General features: G+C 41.8%; 2 protein-coding genes across 4 annotated transcripts in view; one reads left to right on the forward strand and one right to left on the reverse strand.

The window, feature by feature from the left end:
* ZFYVE9 (zinc finger FYVE-type containing 9) overlaps positions 1–13,415 on the forward strand; it is a 57,915-nt gene extending 44,500 nt beyond the window's left edge. For all 3 annotated transcript variants that reach the window (XM_035332866.1, XM_035332868.1, XM_035332867.1), the window contains 9 exons: positions 518–742; positions 3,223–3,305; positions 4,021–4,125; positions 6,599–6,749; positions 8,191–8,271; positions 8,579–8,741; positions 9,545–9,650; positions 9,899–10,075; positions 10,827–13,415. In XM_035332866.1, the coding sequence (XP_035188757.1) occupies positions 518–742; positions 3,223–3,305; positions 4,021–4,125; positions 6,599–6,749; positions 8,191–8,271; positions 8,579–8,741; positions 9,545–9,650; positions 9,899–10,075; positions 10,827–10,988 (1,253 nt within the window). In that variant the 3' untranslated portion in view covers positions 10,989–13,415. The remainder of the gene's footprint in view (positions 1–517; positions 743–3,222; positions 3,306–4,020; positions 4,126–6,598; positions 6,750–8,190; positions 8,272–8,578; positions 8,742–9,544; positions 9,651–9,898; positions 10,076–10,826) is intronic.
* A 322-nt stretch (positions 13,416–13,737) lies between these two features.
* CC2D1B (coiled-coil and C2 domain containing 1B) overlaps positions 13,738–19,284 on the reverse strand; it is a 30,829-nt gene continuing 25,282 nt past the window's right edge. The window contains exons 23-25 of the mRNA XM_035332869.1: positions 16,172–16,262; positions 15,480–15,611; positions 13,738–14,498 (exon numbers count right to left, since the gene is read on the reverse strand). Of these exons, the coding sequence (XP_035188760.1) occupies positions 15,492–15,611; positions 16,172–16,262 (211 nt within the window). The 3' untranslated portion in view covers positions 13,738–14,498; positions 15,480–15,491. The remainder of the gene's footprint in view (positions 14,499–15,479; positions 15,612–16,171; positions 16,263–19,284) is intronic.

Genomic DNA, 19,284 nt, shown 5'->3' on the forward strand with positions numbered 1-19,284 from the left:
GATGTGTGTCAAGGTACTGCTGTTTGCCTTGGAAAATGAGTAGGCAATGTGCGTATTTTCAAATGTATTGCTTTATACACGTTTGCAGCTGGAAAGAAGGAGGAAGAAGGAGAGGTGGTGGGTTTGTGATTGTATGTACTGTCCTGGTAACGCTTGCAGGCATGGCTCAGCCAGGCAGGTGCAGAAAAGAAGCTGAGCATGTTCCTACAAATCTGACTTCCTACCAGTAACAGTCACTGAGTATCTGTAATCACTGAAGGGGGATCAGGCAGTGATACCATGGCTTTGGTGGCTCTAGTCTACAAGTTATTTCATAACAGATGGCACAGTTTTCCTGAAGGGGACCTGAGCTCCTGAGTGCAGCAAATCATTCCTTCTTGTGTTAGTGGTAGGCATTAATGCTTCAGGAAAAAAAAAAAAAAAAGTGAGTTTAATGATTTTTTATCAACTTGAAAAGCTCTTTAAATTCTTGTTGTAGCTCTCAATCTAGTGATGTAATGAGTATTTTTGTTCACAGGTAATGTTGTGGGCAACCTGGGACACTCCTTTTTCAGCCAGAGCTTTCTTGGAAGCAAAGAACACGGAGGGTTCTTGTACGTTGCAGCTACGTATCAGTCCCTGCAGGACCTGGTGCTCCCAACCCCACCCTACTTGTTTGGCATCCTCATTCAGAAGTGGGAGACGCCCTGGGCTAAAGTGTTCCCCATTCGGCTGATGTTGAGACTTGGAGCTGAATACAGACGTAAGTAACACGCGTTCTTTTGGCTGCAATTATTTCTGCAGGAGAATGCGTTCTGATTTAGAACACAAACACCCAGCCCTAAATTGTTACCTACCAAAGTCACGTGAGCTTAAACGGGCAAGTAACAATTGTTGTTGCTGGTGTTTCGTACCCAGATTGCATTCAGCTAATAGCGCAGCAGTCCTGAGGCCTTGATATGACCTATGGCTTTTTTACAGCTGTAAGAGTTGATCAGTGAATGAGTTCTTTATGGAGACAAAACCAGTTTGGACTAATTGTTTGTCTTGGTGACCTGAAATAGGGTAATGTGGAGAACAAGTCTGATTTAGTTGGTGTGGTTAGGACAAACGAGAGCCTTTAAGATGTTAGGTTCTTTCCATGCTGAAATGAAAGTGTGTTTGCTTTTAGGTTTGTAAAACCACGCTCGTTATTCTGAGAATAACAATATGCATGTGGGGGCAACTGATGTGGCAATTTGTTAGGTAAATTCTCTTGCAAATAATAAAAATTAAGGTGGAGAGAGTGTTTCAGCTAATTAAAATCTTAGCAGCTAGCATGGAATTAGCATTAAGTTATTATAGCATCTTTTTCAAAGACACTGTCCATCACTGGAGCAAAGAGATTACTGGAAGTCTGTCCACCATGGTGGGTCAAAAATGTGCTGTGTTGCTCATCTGTTGCTTTAATTGGCACGTCTTGTAAATCTGAATTCCTATGTCATTGTTAATATTTTTCACATGTGTTTATCAATATTTCCATAAATTTAACAAAGGAAATTTTAGAATATGCCCTACGTTCATTTTTAAATGTAACTTGTGATGTGTAGAGAACGCTGTTTGGGAATTTTCATAAAATACATGTTATTGGGAGGGAAAAAGGAAATCTTCAAAGCTTCCTTTCTGAGGATGAGGAATGTAGATTAAACTTGTCCAAACAAACATTAGTGTTAAAGGTGTGTACGTTTTTGTGTGCATCTGTGAGGTTTTTAAGTGGTGTATTTATTCCCATCAGCATTTAGAAAAACAAACAAAGATGCTCATATTTTGGTTGTGACATCTGTTTTTTGGCTGTGACATCTGTTTTTGAGCACAGAAATAAATGTTCTGATACTCACAGGCAGAAGTGCCTGCTTTGGGTTTAGTGGGAAGCCGGGGTTTGAGTTGCTTCTATAGCCATGGGTTGGATTTGGGCATAGTCACTTGTCCTGTGGTGCAGATCACTTCTTCAGTCCCCTCCAGGTAAGGGCTGAGTTTGTGTCCCAGGTTTCCTTGGGTACATCCTTTTTTTCTGGTGCAATTTGTCAGATTTCTGCCACCTGTCCAGTTCTGTTGGATGTGCAGCAGATGAATTGCAGGAGTCATGCTGGGTTGCTAGATAGCCAGAAAATGGCTGCTGAGCATCTGCAGATCAACCGTACAGCTCGAAGGCAGGGAATGCAGTGTGTCTGGGATGGAGCTGAGCTGCTCTATGCAGCTGGGGTAGCAGACACAGGAAATTCAGCACCTCTTGGTGCATCAGGACACCGTGCCTGAGCTGGTCAGCTGCACAGTGCGTGTGTAGGAGCTGTGATACTTTCCAGATGCCGCATCAGTGTGCAGAAGCTGGAGTTCATTTCTATATGGAAATCCTGATGATTTAATTCCAACTGCTGAGCTTTTGCAGCCCCTTCTGACTGCAGTGGGAACTATGAAGATATATGGCATTTTGGAAAATCGGGCTGGGTGGTTGCCTGAGCATAGTTTAGGATCTTCCTTCAAATACGCGTTTAGAGGACCATGGCATTACATATTACTGCGTGAGTCATGTTTCAAGCAGTGTTAGGGTTTCTGCTGCGACATAATGTAGCCAGATCCATGCTCTACACGAGGAATTGCATCAGAGATGTTTTACAGGTATGGCCAAGTCAGCCAAGGAATGCAGGTATTCTGCATTGTTGACATACTGTAAATGTCCTTTTAATTCATTTTTACGTACTCCTGTAGAGAATTTGCCACATTCATATGAATTTATGAAAACAGAAAATTAAATAATCTCAATATTATTACTGGAATGTAGCATGTCAGCAACAGAACCTAAAGGCTTGGGCTGCTATAGTGGAGAGTGGCATGATGGTTGTAAAAAAAGTGTGATGTTTCCCAGAAGTATCTTGAAAAAGGCATTTAGCAAGGCCATCTTTGCAATCAAGGTCCAGATCATGAAGCAGCATGGCACTTAGTCTTGCAGCATGGCACTTAGAAGCTTTCCATGCAATTTGTCTTATTGCTTCTAGTGTGGTGGGCAAGGAGCCATGACCTGTGTGAGGTGCGTTATGATGTTATACCCTTCTTCTCTTTAGCTTTTTAAACTCTGGTCTTCTTTCCAATCTCTTCTTTTGCTGCTGCTTACCACATTCAAGTGAGGAGCTTGTATTTGAGTCTGTTTTTTGCAGAATATTGGTATGCAAAGTTGAATTTGACTTTTTCTGTTTTATTTTATCCTAGTTTATCCATGCCCACTTTTTAGTGTCAGATTTCGTAAGCCTTTGTTTGGAGAGACTGGACATACGATTATGAACCTTCTTGCAGTAAGTGCTGAGACTCAGTTTGTACGTTCCATCGGTGTGCATGGTCACGTGGGGAGAACTGGACTCCTGTTGCATGTAGTAGCTGGCATGCTTAAAAGGTGACGAGAGGAGGTAGTGGGCATTTGGGTGCTGGTGGGCATTGTGCCCGCTGTTGCTGGTATTGGACATTAGTGAATTGTAAAAAGGTTTCCAAAACCTGACGATCTGAGAATGTTTGGATCTGGAAATAAGTGCAACAGTTGCTCTGCTTCCTTCCTCACAAGTGCTAGGTCATCACACTGTTTAGTCACAGCTCTCTGCTACACAGAGCTTCAACTAAGTGAACTTCTCAGCTCTTCCTACTTCGCTAATATTTTCAACATAGAAAATTCTCTTGGATGCATGACTTAATCCCAGTGCTAGAAAAAAAACACTAATAATGCTGTCCAGTAATGTAACAGAACACAGAGAACAAATTTCCTTGTATTCAAGACTGGAGAATGTTAATTTTGATATAAGAAAATCAGTGAAATGACTAACGGGCACAATGTTTTTCATTTGTGTACTTTGATTCTATAGGTTACAGGGTTTCTCTCCCTCCCTGCTTTTCAAGTCATTGATGACAATTATTTTAATGATTTTAATTATTGTTACTGTTGGTCATTAGGATAGTTATGAAACCAGTGTTAATAACGATCATCATGCCTAACTTTTAAAAACTTGTTTTAATTACCAGGACTTCAGAAATTACCAGTACACGCTGCCTGTGGTCCAAGGTTTAGTGGTTGATATGGAAGTCAGAAAAACCAGCATCAAAATTCCCAGCAACAGATACAATGAGGTAACGCTTAAAAGAAATACATTTATTTACAGTTTCTTTGTGGTTGGAGGACCTGAGATCTAAAGGAATTTTATTCTCTTCACTACCACTAGGGAAAAGTCCCTCAAACTCAGATGATAAATGCATGATGCACACATTTTTTTGAGAGCAAGTGATGGTGGTGGCTCTGCAGGAAAAATGCAATTCAGTTTAGTGTTAATAAAGAAGGAGAGATTATTTCTTTTATTTTCTTCAGGCTTTGTAATTGTTTACATATAAAGTGTAATTGTAAAGAGTAGAAAATATTATAGGATTGCAAATAGCATTTTAATTTGAGGTAGTAAGAATTTTACACTTGAAGTAAGCTAAGAGGAAAAAGTGCATTAACTTTTCTCATCTATGTTGTGTGTGTATACTTGCAGCGTTTATTCATATTTGTTGGATTGCTGTGTATGTATAATCTCTCTCTGCATCTAAATGCTATCCTTGATTTCTAGTCTGAAAAATCAATCAGTTTCTTCAGGATTTAGTGCTGTTGAGAAAGCTGAGTGACAGAATATTTGAACAATAATGCAAGAAGGCAATGGAGAGGGTGATTAATTTTGTGGTCTGTCTGAACAGGAGGGGGGTAAATGTGGTATTTGGAAACCAATCAGAAGTTGGAACAAGAGCAAAGCTCCTGGGCAAAATGGTAATTTTAAAAGCTCTTGTAGTATCAGAGCAGAATGCAGCTTTATCACACAAGAAAATTTCCCTGCAAGAAGCATTAGAGCAAACTAGTATTAAAAAAACTTTTTATGGAAATTCAAAAAGAGGAAACTGATGACGCAAGAAAATAAAGGTTCTGTTAAAGGGTGTATTAATTCTTGATGCTGTTGAGAGAAAATGGAGGTCAGTAAAGTTTGCATGCATTAGCTATGTATTGGCACATGTCATGGTTTTGGCTGGGATAGAGTTAATCTTCTTCCTAGTGGCTGGTATGGTGCTGTGCTTTGGATTTAGGATGAAAATAACGCTGATAACACAATGATGTTGTAGTTATTGCAGAGCAGTGAGCCGAACAACAGCACACAAGCTGCAGTTCAGCAAGTGTTAGTTGTGCCTGATGTTTACAAGTGTGTTAGCGTCAGCTCTGCATTAGATGTTGCACTAGGCTGGACTCAGAAAATTCCCGTGTTATGCAGCATAGCAGAATCATTGTGCTTGGGTCCTCTCTCCGATGTGAAGTGAGGACTCAGCTTTTTAAAAGGAGAAAGTGTTATTTATTTAACATTATTGCCTGCAATCCAGTTGAAAGGTTGAATTGCTAGAGATTTTTCATCTGAGTGTAGTTTGAAGTAAGCTGGATTAAACCACAAGACCTTTACATTTCCCCCCAAGTAAAGCAATATTTAATTAGGACAGTGTCACTCAAACTGTCTTGAAAGTGAAAACCTCATTTTAAATCTATTGCATGCATTAAATGTGGAGATTTCAGACTGCAATTAACAGATTAAATATTAATATCTAGTTTTTCTATTAAATACATATTCTTTTCTTCAAAATGATTTTAGCTTTCTACAGCTTCTAGTGATACTCAGTTGCCTGTCTGAAACTATTTAGTCCCTCAGGAAAGACGACTGTCCTGTTTTAATGAGTTGCCTTGTTACTAAATACAGTTGCCATGTCCAATTGTTTCTTGTTATGCTAAAAGCAGCTGCTGGACTCCATAAAGATGGCTGCTGTCGAGCTAAAATCTTGTTTCTGGAGCATGACATGATAAACTAGATAATGAAATACGCTGCTGTCTGATGCAAAATCTTAATTAAGTTTCCTCCCTAAACATTACACCTGTGCACATTTGTCAATAGTGAGCATCAACTAATGTTTCTGACACTATAATTAAGGTTTTACGTTAGACTGAGGAAGATAAATGTGTTGTGTGTAGCGTGCGTGCTCTCAGCTACAGAAAGGAGAGGAGTCTGAGTGCTGTTCAGAGATGTCAGCATCCTTCTCTGCAGGGTTTTCACCAGGAGAGATGTAACTTAATTAGCCTTTTTTTTTTCCTTATTTTTTTTTTTTTTATTTTTTCCTTTAAGCAAGTATATAATTTTTGGTTTTGAAACAAATTCCAGAGATAGGTGACTCCTTCAGTTTTCATCTAAGATCAAAAATCTCATAGTCTAAGACTACATGAAGAAAGGATAAAACGACAGAAGCTGTTGTGTATTTTACAACAGCTAGAGAAAGCAGCTTTTGCAACCTGTAGGTCACCTGTCCTTCATACCAGTTATCTTAATTACATGAAAGGTGACACTTGAAAGCATCTAGATGATATAAGACTTGAACCCTCTTTTCAAAAGCAGTTTATGGTTCTAAGTGCTTAAGTCTGTCCAGCACAGGACTATGAGCGCTCCTGAGAATCTTTCTCGGTCTAATTAAACTGTTCCAAGAGTCACCTCTTTCTGGTATTGCTCGACAAACAGGTAAAAATGGTAAACCTTTTTGTTTGCAGATGATGAAAGCCATGAACAAATCCAATGAGCATGTTCTAGCAGGGGGAGCGTGCTTCAATGAGAAAGCAGACTCGCATCTGGTGTGCGTTCAGAACGATGATGGGAATTACCAGACGCAGGCCATCAGCATCCATAATCAGCCGAGGAAGGGTGAGGACAGGGTTCACGAGGAGGCTGTTCCCTCACGGTGCTCTGCATGACTTCTCTTTTGCCATTCTTAGGCATGTGGCTTTGTGAACCTGGCAGGGTTGGTTTGTCTGTATTTCACTGTTTCTGCTAGAACTCCAGAGAAAGTAATTCTGACTACTGGCATTCCTGAATGGGCAGCTTTGTGAGTTAGATGTGCAACACAAGGGATAGCACTATGTTGGTCTATCTGCTCTTTGCTGCCTCAGTGCTTTATTCCCCTTGCAGAATCCATGATCTCAGATGTCAAGGGGCACGCTATGCCGTTTGTGTCCTGTGTACAGTCCTCATCACACTTCCTAGGTCAGCAGTGCTGTTCTGAATTTGTCCGAGAGGTGTGCTGTCAGCTCCATAGATCCAGCAGACATAAAATAAAGCCCCTAACAGCTTGCTCCCTTGTAAATACGGTAATGCTGCTTGCACAATACAGCTTAGGACATGCGGTGCTCCAGAGGTCGCAGTGCTGTAACTGGCTGAGGCAACACCTCGACATTAATAACGAGAGCAGCCTTTGGCATTGTTGGAGCCTGGGGATGGGGCTGTGGTTGCCTGTGCTCTACCTATATAATACTATCCAAGGAGGAAGGTGTAGTGGGAGGAAAAGGTGGATAGGAATAACCAATAATAGCAGCTTTTTAACAATGCATCTTCAAGAAACTCCTTGTGTTCATCTCAGTTAGACCATCTAATTTCCAGACTTGATGCTTGTTACAGTAGGCTGAAACAATGCAGCAGCAGTGTTCTGAGAATGTCAATACTGGGGTTTTGGGGAAAATTTCTGACAGACATTTATGCTATCTCCAAATGAGAACAAGCAAGACAGAGAACAGCTTTTGTTTGGCAAGTACCCCCATATCCAGGGAGTATACTGGCATGGGGTGTCCCTCAGGGCTGGTAGTCTTACCTGAGTTCTGCTTGCTGTAGGGATGAGCAGAGGGATTTCCAGCACGTATTTCATGATGCTCAAGTGATCATTTAAGAGAATCTTATTTTAAATCAGCTGGCTTTGAGCTGTGGTCTTTCTAGGGGGTTGGTGTTACAGTGGGATCCACAGGCAGCACACACAGTCTTTGCCAGCTGTGTGAGAACTTCTAGAAGTGAATTACGTAATTGGTTTTCCTAAATTAATAGTCCTGAAAAAGAAGCATTTGTGGGGAGAGGGAGTCACAAAATATGAACATTTATTAAGGCTGACAGAACTACTATCCAGTTTAGAAAATAACTGGATGATTTGCCCTTCCATATCCAAGTGTGTAACGTGTCAAAGTCATGTAACTCTGAGCAGCATTTGTTCTGATTTAGATTAATCGCCTCTCTGGATGATAGAGCTGTGATGCCTGATTCTCGTATGAGGCATTGTTTTGATGAAAGCCTCACTAAATCACTCCTGTTGTTGTTGTTGCAGTGACTGGTGCCAGCTTCTTTGTGTTCAGCGGAGCTTTAAAATCCTCTTCAGGCTACCTTGCCAAATCCAGTATAGTAGAAGGTAAGAACTGAGCTGCTTGCTGCAAGCCCGCTACTTTCCCTCTACCACTGCTCAGCTCTGTAGTTATCAGGGCTCTGCTGTTACGCCTTGGGCATTTTTATCATGCTGCTGCTTCAGCTTTATCTTACTTTTTCACCCAGAAAACTGCTCCCTTTAATGAGGGGGAACTTACCCAGATCCTCTAGGACAGGGACGCAAAAAAAAACGAGGGTAAAATATGAAATACCTGGCTTGTGATCGTGGTATCACTGTACTGGTTTGGGCTGAATGAGGAAATGGTGAGCCTAAGAAATTTTTGGTTCTCTAGATGGAGTGATGGTCCAGATAACCGCTGAGAACATGGACTCTTTGAGGCAGGCCTTGAGAGAGATGAAAGACTTCACCATCACTTGTGGCAAAGTAGATGCTGAAGATCCTCAGGAACACGTTCACATTCAGTGGGTAGAAGATGATAAAAACTTCAGTAAGGGGTAAGCAGAGAAGCAATCTCTCAACATGTTTGACTGTATTTGTTTAAAACTTTAATTGATCTTATAAGGTGCATGGGCCCTCAAATCAATAGGAATTACAATCTTATGGCTCTGTTTTGAGTGACAAGGTTCAATTAAACAAAATGAGCACAGAACTGAGACAGTAAAGCTTTGGGGCATCAATTTAGAAAGCTGTCAATGCTATGGATTCTTTTGCCATTGCTAATATCCAGTTATTGGAAACCACTAATCTGCCCAAACACTCAGTGCCGAACCCCGCATATTATGGTCACATTGCACTCTTGGTGCTTAGTTTGCATTAAGTAGGAAGGAAAACTGCTGAACACCAACTGCACATTTCCTACCTTGGTAGTTCAGCCAAGAGAAAAGTGTGTATGGCAGCGTAACTGCTTATGGTGGTGAAGTGCTGTTGTGACGGGTACAGGCGTTCTTGAATCGTCACTCATCATTATGAAGGTTCAGGCCTAGCATCACTGGCACAACTAGCAAGGGTATTCTAGATCACTGGTTTTGGCACTCTGAGAGAAGCCTTTGCTTGGGGACTTCTCTTCTGAGGCTAGTTTTGGTCTGTGCCCTGTTAAGCTGATGCAGCAAGTTGCTGTGCAGCAGTAGTTCAAACTGCAGAGCACTGCAGTTATGACAATAACCTGCAGCAATCCTGTTGGGCTTCGGTGTACCAGAGGCGCTGCTTTTTGATCTGTGACATACTTCTTTGCAGTGTTCTCTGTTCAACTTGTATCTTCTGTTAAGTAGGAACTTACCCCTTTCCCTCCCCTCTGCAGTGTTGTAAGCCCTATTGATGGCAAGTCAATGGAGTCTATAACAAGCGTGAAGATATTCCATGGCTCGGAGTACAAGGCAAATGGAAAGGTCATTCGGTGGACAGAGGTAAGTCAGTCAAATTGAGCTGCAAGTAAACTGGCGCTCAGCATTTTGGGACCGCAATACAACTGTTTAAATATCTATTGTTTGAAGGATGTTTTGTTTGTTTCCCTAAGGTGGCTTGTCTTCAGAGGCTTTTACTTGTTTTCCCTGAGAATCTCTTCAAGCCTTCTTTCATAAAAAGTTTAAATGGCATCTCAGTAACATTACTGTCTAGAAAATTCCAAATGTTATGTCTTAATTCTTTCCTTTAGGTGTTTTTCCTGGAAAATGATGAGCAACATAATGGTCTGAGTGACCCAGCTGATCACAGCAGATTGACTGAAAACGTGGCAAAAGCTTTCTGCTTAGCTCTCTGTCCTCATCTTAAACTCTTAAAAGAAGATGGAATGACTAAGCTTGGGCTGCGTGTTACTCTTGACTCGGATCAAGTAAGTCTTGAATAGTTTGTTCAATAATTAGGGGGTTGCTTTGTTTTTCCTCGCAAGAAGAGGGAAAACCATTCTGTTGGTTAAAGCACCACCACTATCAGATGCTAATCTATGAGTGCTGTTATTTGGTGTTTTGGGCCGTCAATTACACTAGGAAAGCTACTGCATCGTGTGAGTAAGCAGCAAGGCCTGACCCCCCTATGCCACTAGCAGCACCTGCTCGTGGTCAGAGACCTGTGCACAGCCCTCAGAGGTGGAAGCTTGCCACATGCTGCAAAAAGACTCTAAGCTTGCCTTTCCAGAAGTTAAAGATGGGAGCAGATTAAATGTATTGTTAGGCGAGCATGAGACGTTGTGCCCAAGGACGGCCCTTCTTAGATCACGTTGCATGGGAGGCAGAGAAACAGATGGGAGGTCCCCTCGAGAATGCTCTACAGCAACTGCTACAAGCTGAGAGAGGTCTCTTGGCAAGCCAGCGGCCTTGCCTGGGAGTGTAAGTGTTCTCAGCATTACCCTGCTTTTAAATACTGCATGACTGAATCTGATAGCGCAGAGTGCAGGTCTTACTGATCTGAAAGATCTGCGTTGGTAGAGCAGTGGGGGAAAGAGTAAACGCTGCTTTTGTCTAGGCAGTCCTCAGGCAGACAGAGCAGACCAAAACCAAGTGGAGAAGTGGCTACATCACGTTCAGTGACCCAGAGCCTTGTATCCTAGTGTGTGCGAAACCCACTCGTGCTTTGTGTTTCTTTAGGTTGGTTATCAAGCTGGGAGTAACGGACAGCCGCTGCCCTCTCAGTACATGAATGACCTGGACAGTGCCTTAGTTCCAGTGATTCATGGAGGGGCCTGTCAGTTGAACGAGGGGCCAGTCATAATGGAGCTCATCTTTTATATTCTGGAAAACATCTCATAAGAGGACTTCATTTTCTGTTCAGACCTGTTCCAGCAGCAGTTGTATCTGAATCATTTGCACTTTAAAACTGGAAAATTAAGCTTTTGGTAACACTATTAAGGGGATTGGGGGGAGGGAGGTGGGAGGGACAGTTGTTCCATAATTCTAAATCTTCTATGCATTGTCAACAACCAGAGGATCAGGGCAGCTTCTATACTACAACATGGCTATGCTATCCTTGCAGCTAATACACTTCTGTTATTGTTTAGAAAAATGCTCATGTTTAAAGACTTACAGTCATGTACTCTAAATGCTCAAACGGGTGCAAAGATCACTGGGGCATAAATAAAAAGTGAAACTCCAATCTTGTACTGGTTGTAGATGGACAAGTAAGTAACAACAATCAAGACCTCCATTCTGACCTCATCATAATGCCGTGTTTGATTATTCTGTAGACATTAAAAAGTAACGTTTACATTATTTTGACCAGATTATTGGTTGAAATCTGTTTAGGGTAGCCTTTGAGAGATGTGGAAAAATTACCTAGCATAACGACATTTGTATACGAGTCCAAATGAGAAGGGCAGGCATCTCTCTGGAAGCGGTATTATGTAAACTGCAGCTTTGTGTGTGAAATAGGCTAGTTTACCTTTCCTCCCCCCATTTACTATGAAAAATAACTTGTCACCTTGGCAGACTTCGGTAATCGCCTAAAACAGCTCTGCTATTCTCTCCTTTGTTTACAAATCTGTATGAAGTTCAGATACCTGTCACAGGCCGAGGAAATATTAGCCCTAAAGTGCAGTTATTAATTCATTCTTTTCCCCAGTAGGTCCTGCTTTTTAAAGAGAAGTAACACCCAGGGCAGCTTTACGTCTCCTCCCTGCTGTATGCTGTAGTGTAATGCTAGTGTCATGTACTACAAGACAGCTTGCACTTCATATTAGCAGCACCATGTAATAGCTTACCTGTGATACAAGTATAGAGTGGCTGTTTTTTGCATGTTTTGCTGAAAAAGGCTTTCTGGTCAGCTCTGAAAACTTGCACTTGGCCCAGTGCTCTTGGTCTCACCTGCGAGGGCATTCGTAAGGGAAGCAGCTGCTCACACCTGCCACAACCTCGTGAAGCTGGACTTGAGACTTGGCCAGAGGAGACATGGTTCCACAGTCTTAGTGAATTAAATTGTCTCCATGGAATGCTGCTAACTAGTGGAAAAAAGACTCAAAGCAGGTTTGTTGAGCCATGCAAAGCAGCTGTTGAGTCTCTCCTGGGGAGGAGGTGAACAATCTCCCCTGCTGTCTATACAGAAAACTTAATTTGGAAAGGGAAGGACTATTAAGGGTTAACACAGTTATCTCTGACCTTGCATTGGCCCTACTTGCAGTCGGCTCTGGTGGCTGCAGCAGGGTGTACTTGGTTTCTGCTGTAGGTGAGTCATACAGGTGTCCTTTCAAGTATCAAGGGAAGCGCAAGGCTACCGTGAGGCTGATGCTACGTTTTTTAGACACATACACAGCGTTAGTTGGGCAAACAAAGAGGTAACTGTACACATAGCAATGCATTTTACATAAAGACAGCATAGAATATGTACAGAGCGCATTGGTGAATAAATGGCTACTGCTTTAAAAAAAACAAACAAACACTAAGTCTTACAAATTTATAGCAAATTACAGCTGTCACCACCAAACATTTGGAGAAGAAAGGCCACGGTACTGGGGTCCAACTCCAGAAACAAAAGCTGGCCAGCAAGAGGTAGCGCACTAGGACCACTCACCCTTTTACGCGCACACCCAAGGAAAACCTTACCTCTGGTGTTTGGGAAAAGGCGGCTTAACAGTTCATGATGCCAAACCTTAAGCTATTACCCAATCAGTAAAAGCCTTCCTACGTATTCGTGCAGTGGAGCAGGACTAAGGTTACTTTCAAACTCCCTTCTGCACACTGCAACTGCACACTATGGGACACAGCGCAGCACTACATGGTGTAGGCAAGATTCAGTATCTGGAAGAGCGTTCCATAAACTAAGGAAGAAAAATATTCCTTCTAGAGACTGCACTCCAGCTTTGCCACAGCAGCAGCTTCCCAGTTACCTTAGTTGCATTGTTATGCTTAATGATGCAGTAAAAGAGGTGAAAAAAAACTTTATCTTCCTTTGCCCCAAATGTCATTTAAGTTTGGATTATGTTTGTGCAAAACACTATCAACTGGTGACTGACATGTTTGCTTCAACCATAGCCTTTTAAATGACCTTAATTACCATGTTGTTAAGAAATGAGTACTTGTTTTAGAAAAAAAATTGTACTTTTAAAATTCAGTTAGTTAACACTGCAAAAAACTGCATATTATATTTTTATTTTCAACATGTAGTTTTGTATATTAAATTTATTGAAATTAAAAACTAAATACTGTATTGTCTTCATCTGCTCAGGAAGACAGAGGCAGCACTGCCTTACGTGTCTGGACTCCTTTCTGCCTACAACCTCGCCCTACCTAAACAGCTGGCACAGCAGCACCCCCCACTCCCCAGTGCAGGCACAGCCTCTCCTTCAAGATCAGTCCTTTCTGTTAGCTCATAGAGATTTACAAACAGAAACATATTTGGTACCATTTTTTGTATGCTGCTAATTAAAAACATTCCTGAAAATGGTCATAATCCAGTTTTCTACACAACGAGTGGCTATTTTCCCATCACCTGGAAGAACTGCAAAAGGCTATTTTTGTCAGAAAAAATACATTGGAACATCTGGGAAGCAGCAATCTAGCATACCTCTTTTTTTTCTTTTTTAAATAGACCAACAAAGGAAAAATAAAAAGGATGAAGGCACAGTACCCAGGCTGCACTGGAATAAGCAGTGCAGCAAGCATGGCAGACAACTGGTAGCCAGAATGAAAACGTAGATCTGCAAACACCTGCTGCTTAGATGCATTGCATCCTTTTCTCCTGAAAGGCAGCATCCTGAGAAGTTAAACTTCTTGTTGCAGCAGCACATACATAGGAGTGGGGAACACTGCTGCTAAATTTCTGCCTGAGCTCTCACTCTATTTCTGGACACTGATACTGGGCAGGGGGTGGTGGGAACAACAGGCCTTGATAAGAAAGGACACAAGGAAGTGGTAGCAAACTGTCCACTGTACCGTGTTGCGTGCTTGTACACATTAAAAAAAATAATAATTAGTGAAGGTCTTACCTGTGAAATGACTGAAAAGGTTTTGCCCTGTCTTGGGGAATTTTTTACGGGGCTAAATCTTTCACACACCACTATGCATAGTTAATGTAACATTCATCCTGGTGCTACGTTAGTAGTCCCACATTAAGGCAATTCTGTCTATTTTGTGTAGACAAAGAACAACACCCTGCAGCAGCAAATTTCCAGAGCCTTACATTTGCCTTAAAGTTATTAATAAGCACTATGGCTGTTACCAAAATAGACATTAGGTTCAGTAGTGCATTCGTTTAACGTCTTTGGTGCTTGCAGCTAGCAGCATCTCCACGCACATGTCCATCCCACACCTCTTAGCATTCTTGTGGATCTGGGAAAGAAAAAAGAAAATGAAATTACTTGACACAGTATTATCAGATGTTCCCAATTCAAGGTCATATATGTAAAATACTGATGGGCATAATCAATTGCTCAAAAGACGAAGTAGCAGTAAGTACAGTAGCATATTAAACAGCAGTTCTGCCACGTGTCTCCAATTTGTGTTGTAAGTCCTGGAGAAATTAAATTATGTCACTATATAATTAAAAGTGATTTTAAGACATAGATGACAACAGACGGAATTAGAGATTCCATAGTCAGCTGGATTTCTGGTACTTATTTTTCAATAGTTTTATGCAGAAAATCAACAAAGCTTGAGAAAGGAACACTAGCCCCAAACCCAAGTAGTTTCCATAGTGGCAGGGCTGGCAGAAAGAGGAAGCCGACCTCATTTTCACCCTTTGAACACAGCCACGTTGGCAGCACACAGCTTTTCTTCTGTACTTGGTCAGAGCATGGTGGGCACCAGGCACAGTTCATTAGATAGCCTATATTAAACGCTAGATTCTCCCTCTCCAAAACTCTCAAGGATCCAGAATAAAGATGATTACCAATAGTTTCCCTCTCAGATGAAGCCAAACATTCAGAATCTCACGGGCCAAATGCCCTTCTGTAGTTGCTTGTAGAGGAAGAAAGCTCCTTGCTAACTATGAAAGGTTCCTTGTAAATAATAAGGACAGAAAGCGCATTCCTTCCTCCAAAGGGCTTGTCAATCATTTCCTAAATATCAATGAACTTGATGCTCCCTGCATTTCAAGTGAGTGAATAGCACCTCTGATATACAAACCAGTAAGATGAAGATTCTCTAACTTCATTTCTGAAATTGTATCAGCTCACCACTACAGCTATAAAGATGAATGTTATTAAAGCCATGTAATTAGGTCAATGTCAACATAAGACATTATTTCATGCAGAGTTTATCTGTAGCCCTGTCAAGTTCTGGCCAGACCATCTTCAGACGCTGTACTCATACCTCATGTAGGAACTAGTGTTCGAGGACCAGCCAGTTTTCTGTAATTGTTTGAAGATCCTGACCACTGAGGGGCTCCCTGAGTCTCACTTTTACCTCCAGTTTCCCTCCAGTGGGTTTTCTGCCATCAAAAATCTGAAAGAACCACAAAAAGTAGGGCAGTTAGCACACATACAAACAGTGATGTCAAACTACAGTGCCTCAGGCAACCACTGATTGTTCCTCTGTAACCAGAAGATGACTGGATCACCTGCCCATGTCTGCAGGGCTGGAAGGTGTTGCAGCCACGTGCTTCCCCAGATTCACAGTGCAGAATTCAGCAGAGCAGGCCCTCCACACCACCCATGCAAAGCAGCTTTCCCAGGGGCTGCATTAGCTCTGCCTGCCCTTCACTGCATGTCCTGCCCCCAAGTAGAAACAGACTCCTCGGGCAGCCCAGAGGACACAAAGCGCAGCAGCGCCCTGAGCAAGTCTGTGCTACAGCCTGAGGGCTTTCTTAAGGCTCCACTCCGTGATCTCCTACTGGGTCCTATGGCAGCTCTCTACCCACTCTGGCAGTCTTTGTTCAACACTTTGATCTAACACAAGCATTTTGGGGGATCACCTGAATTTCTGGTCCTTAGAAAAGAAACAATCATTTTCCCTTCATGTTCAAACACTACTTAGTAGTAGAACACCTCACCCAGAAAACCTACCTCGATGATCTCTCTAACTTCACATTCTGATTCCAGCTTGTCCAGTTTCAAGTGTGCTGTCCCCACCTGCTTGTCACTTCTGAAAAAGGACCTGTTTCAAAGAAATCTTCCTTAGTGTAAAGGGCAAGGTTTTTCAGACCATTAGGAGAAAGAAAAGTAAGATGCCATCACTATTTGTACAATCAACATATCCAAGATGTTGTCAAGGCACGTTAGTAGAACCCTACAACCAGGGTGAAAGGGCAAACCCTTAGTTAACTGAACTACGAGGACAAGATACTGAAGCACTCATTTTCTAGTTACTCTCTTACAACCAAATTAGAACAGTCAGGACAGACAGGCAAGCCCTAAACTAGCACTCAGAGTGGCAGTAGCTTTTTATCCCTGCACAAAGAAACGAGGAAGAATGGCTGAGCAGCCAGGACAAACAGCTGTCTTCTACAAAGGGGTACAACAGGCTGAAGAGTTTCCCAAGGAAGTTGCATTTCATCAAAATAAACATTTCACAGGCACGTGCTTGTTTTGGCAAACTACTTATTAGGGAAAAGTTACACGAATCATTCCGTTTAATTTTGATAAATCAAAACACTCAATTTCAACAAGTAAGAGCATTTCATTTTTGCAATTGTTTCGATTCACCTTCACATTGGTAGTTCTAACACTACAGAACTATAATTTCACAATTTCTCTTCTGCTGAAATTAAACACACAATGTTTTTATCTGCAAGGAAAAGAACCAGCTTTGGACATTTCTCTGCTACAGGCACTTCTGTTTAACAGTTTTACCATCAAGACATCCATCTTTGATGCACTTCATCAGAGCCTTGAGGATGGACATCACTGTTTTTTTGTTTTTTTGTTTTTTTTTTTAATTTGTTGAAAGAATATGCACCACCTTCTTGAAAACTTCAACGCAACCAGCACTTCCTTTCTTCACTTCCAGACCAATTCCAGACATGGGTTCTACTGCCAGGCGCTTTTCATTTACAGGATCTTGAGAGGAATAAGAATTACGTTCCAAAGACGTCTGAGAATGACCAGGGGAGGTCACACCAAAGCTGTTTTTTGGTTTGCCCATGTCTCTTTACTAGCAGCAGAATGAGAAAGAGTGAACAGCTCCAGCTCAGTTGCTCAGACTACTTATTTGTCAATTTGTCCATCTCAGCAGAAACTGCTGTTATCAGAGAAATACAACGCCGTAAGTACATCAAGGGCTGTACATGATGCCTCCAAATATGACTCCTAGTAATTTTGTTGACAGGAAGCCTTCCGCATAAGGCTGTATTCTCCATTAATAGTACAGCAGACTCGCAAAATCATTTAGAGAAGCGTAGAATTGGTTGGCTTGCTAGGATACTTTACTTCACACACAGCTTAAAATGAAGGATTACATATCTGTACTGCAGCATGCTGGACGCTTTGTTTGTAGACTTAAGAAGAGAAGTACCAATTATTCTAGCTGATTTTTTAGCATTTTTCCATTTTCTAATCCAAGAAGCAGTAACAACTGGTTCCTCCCTGATCAGTTCTAGGGAGTCTGCAGTGAAGAATGAACTTGCTGTAGGCTTTGGCTTCAGAAACAACTCTGGGGAAATCTACTAAAATCTTCTGAAGATAAAAGGAGAAGTTTAAGGACAGACTTCTCCTTTGGAACAATACATTGCTGAGTTTTCACTTGAAAGTTTTCTAAATTGAAGATTAATGTATATGACCAGAAAAAGAGTTCCCTTTGCTCACCGAGAGAAAAGAATTCATGGGAGATGGACAAAGAGCTATCAGAGACCCTTAATCTCTAACATCTACAAGCATTTCTGTAAGACCATGAGCTGGCAGTCTTTTGAAAAGAGCCTGGATCAAGTAATCCTTTCCTTTCTCCACTGCTCCAGGGCTGCAGGTAAGCAGGCAAATCAACAGCAAGAACCAGACAACATATGAAGACAGTAGGAATACTGCTGTGAAGGGGTGGCAGCTGGGCCTCTGGTATCTTGGGTGTCACAAACCACGTCAGGAAGCATGCCCTGCACTTTGGTAAGCTGTTTTGCATAAACACAGTTTATAGGGGGACTGGCAGCCCCTTTCTGTCCTGAGAAGATGGCTTGGGGAGGTGATCAGTGCATCTCTTCTTCTTTTCCTTCCCTGTTGCTATTTGCCATGGGGAACTGCCACCCCCCACTCCCACTCAGAAGTGTGTATGTGTCGTATATTCCCAAGCATATATTTAACTTGTTAGATTCCTGTTCTACAAACAAAAAGCCTCAGAGCCAGAAGAGAAATTTCGCACAGATTTTTTTGCTTATCTTCAGAAAGGCTTCAAAGGCCAATCTGGAGCTGGCACACAGTTTCATGAATCACTGGAGAATATTTCCCAATGGGTGAACTTAAGCCCGAGCTCATAACCTAAGAACGTACATGCTTCCAGATGGTAAGAGCCTAGGATATGCCCCATGTGTGCAATGGTATGCAGAAAATAAGGGGGAAAAATTGTTTACATTTGTTTAAAACAACAGATCTGTGCAAAACAGGCAGGATCTCCGACAGTGAAATCCCAAACAACAGAGCAGAGGAGCAGTCAGGACTGACAGAGGAAGAAAGTTAGCTACAGTTTCAATGGAGACACAGATGAAGATCTGTGATAAAAACAGTGGGACTTTACCTCATAAATTAGGAGACTTTAAAACCATCACAGAGAAACTATGGATCATTTCTACATGTCCCAACAACAGAAACAAAGAACAGCACAAAGAGCTGCCAAGACAGAAACAGGTTATCTCATCCAAGTGATGGATCACAGCTAACAGTGGGATTAGTGAGTAGAGGTCATCTAGATTTTGAACAAATCAGTAACGAGCCTAGACATAGGATGACTTCCCTCAGTGTTGCCAATAGCTACCGTCTATCTCATCCTGTTGATCTCTGAGATGAGAGTAGTCTCTCTCTCAGAACAGTCCAACAGTTTGCTAGCAGCATTCAGTAGATACTTTAAGATCCTCAGAAGGTAGTACTATTTCTGCCCTCTCTGTCATCTGCTTTACTACTGTTAATATTTTGCTGGAACTTCTACAAAGTTATTCCATACAGCATTTGCATTCCATACAGCAGTTACATCTTCTAGT

Source organism: Oxyura jamaicensis, chromosome 8, assembly GCF_011077185.1.
Source record: "Oxyura jamaicensis isolate SHBP4307 breed ruddy duck chromosome 8, BPBGC_Ojam_1.0, whole genome shotgun sequence".
NCBI classification, from domain to species: Eukaryota; Metazoa; Chordata; class Aves; order Anseriformes; family Anatidae; genus Oxyura; species Oxyura jamaicensis.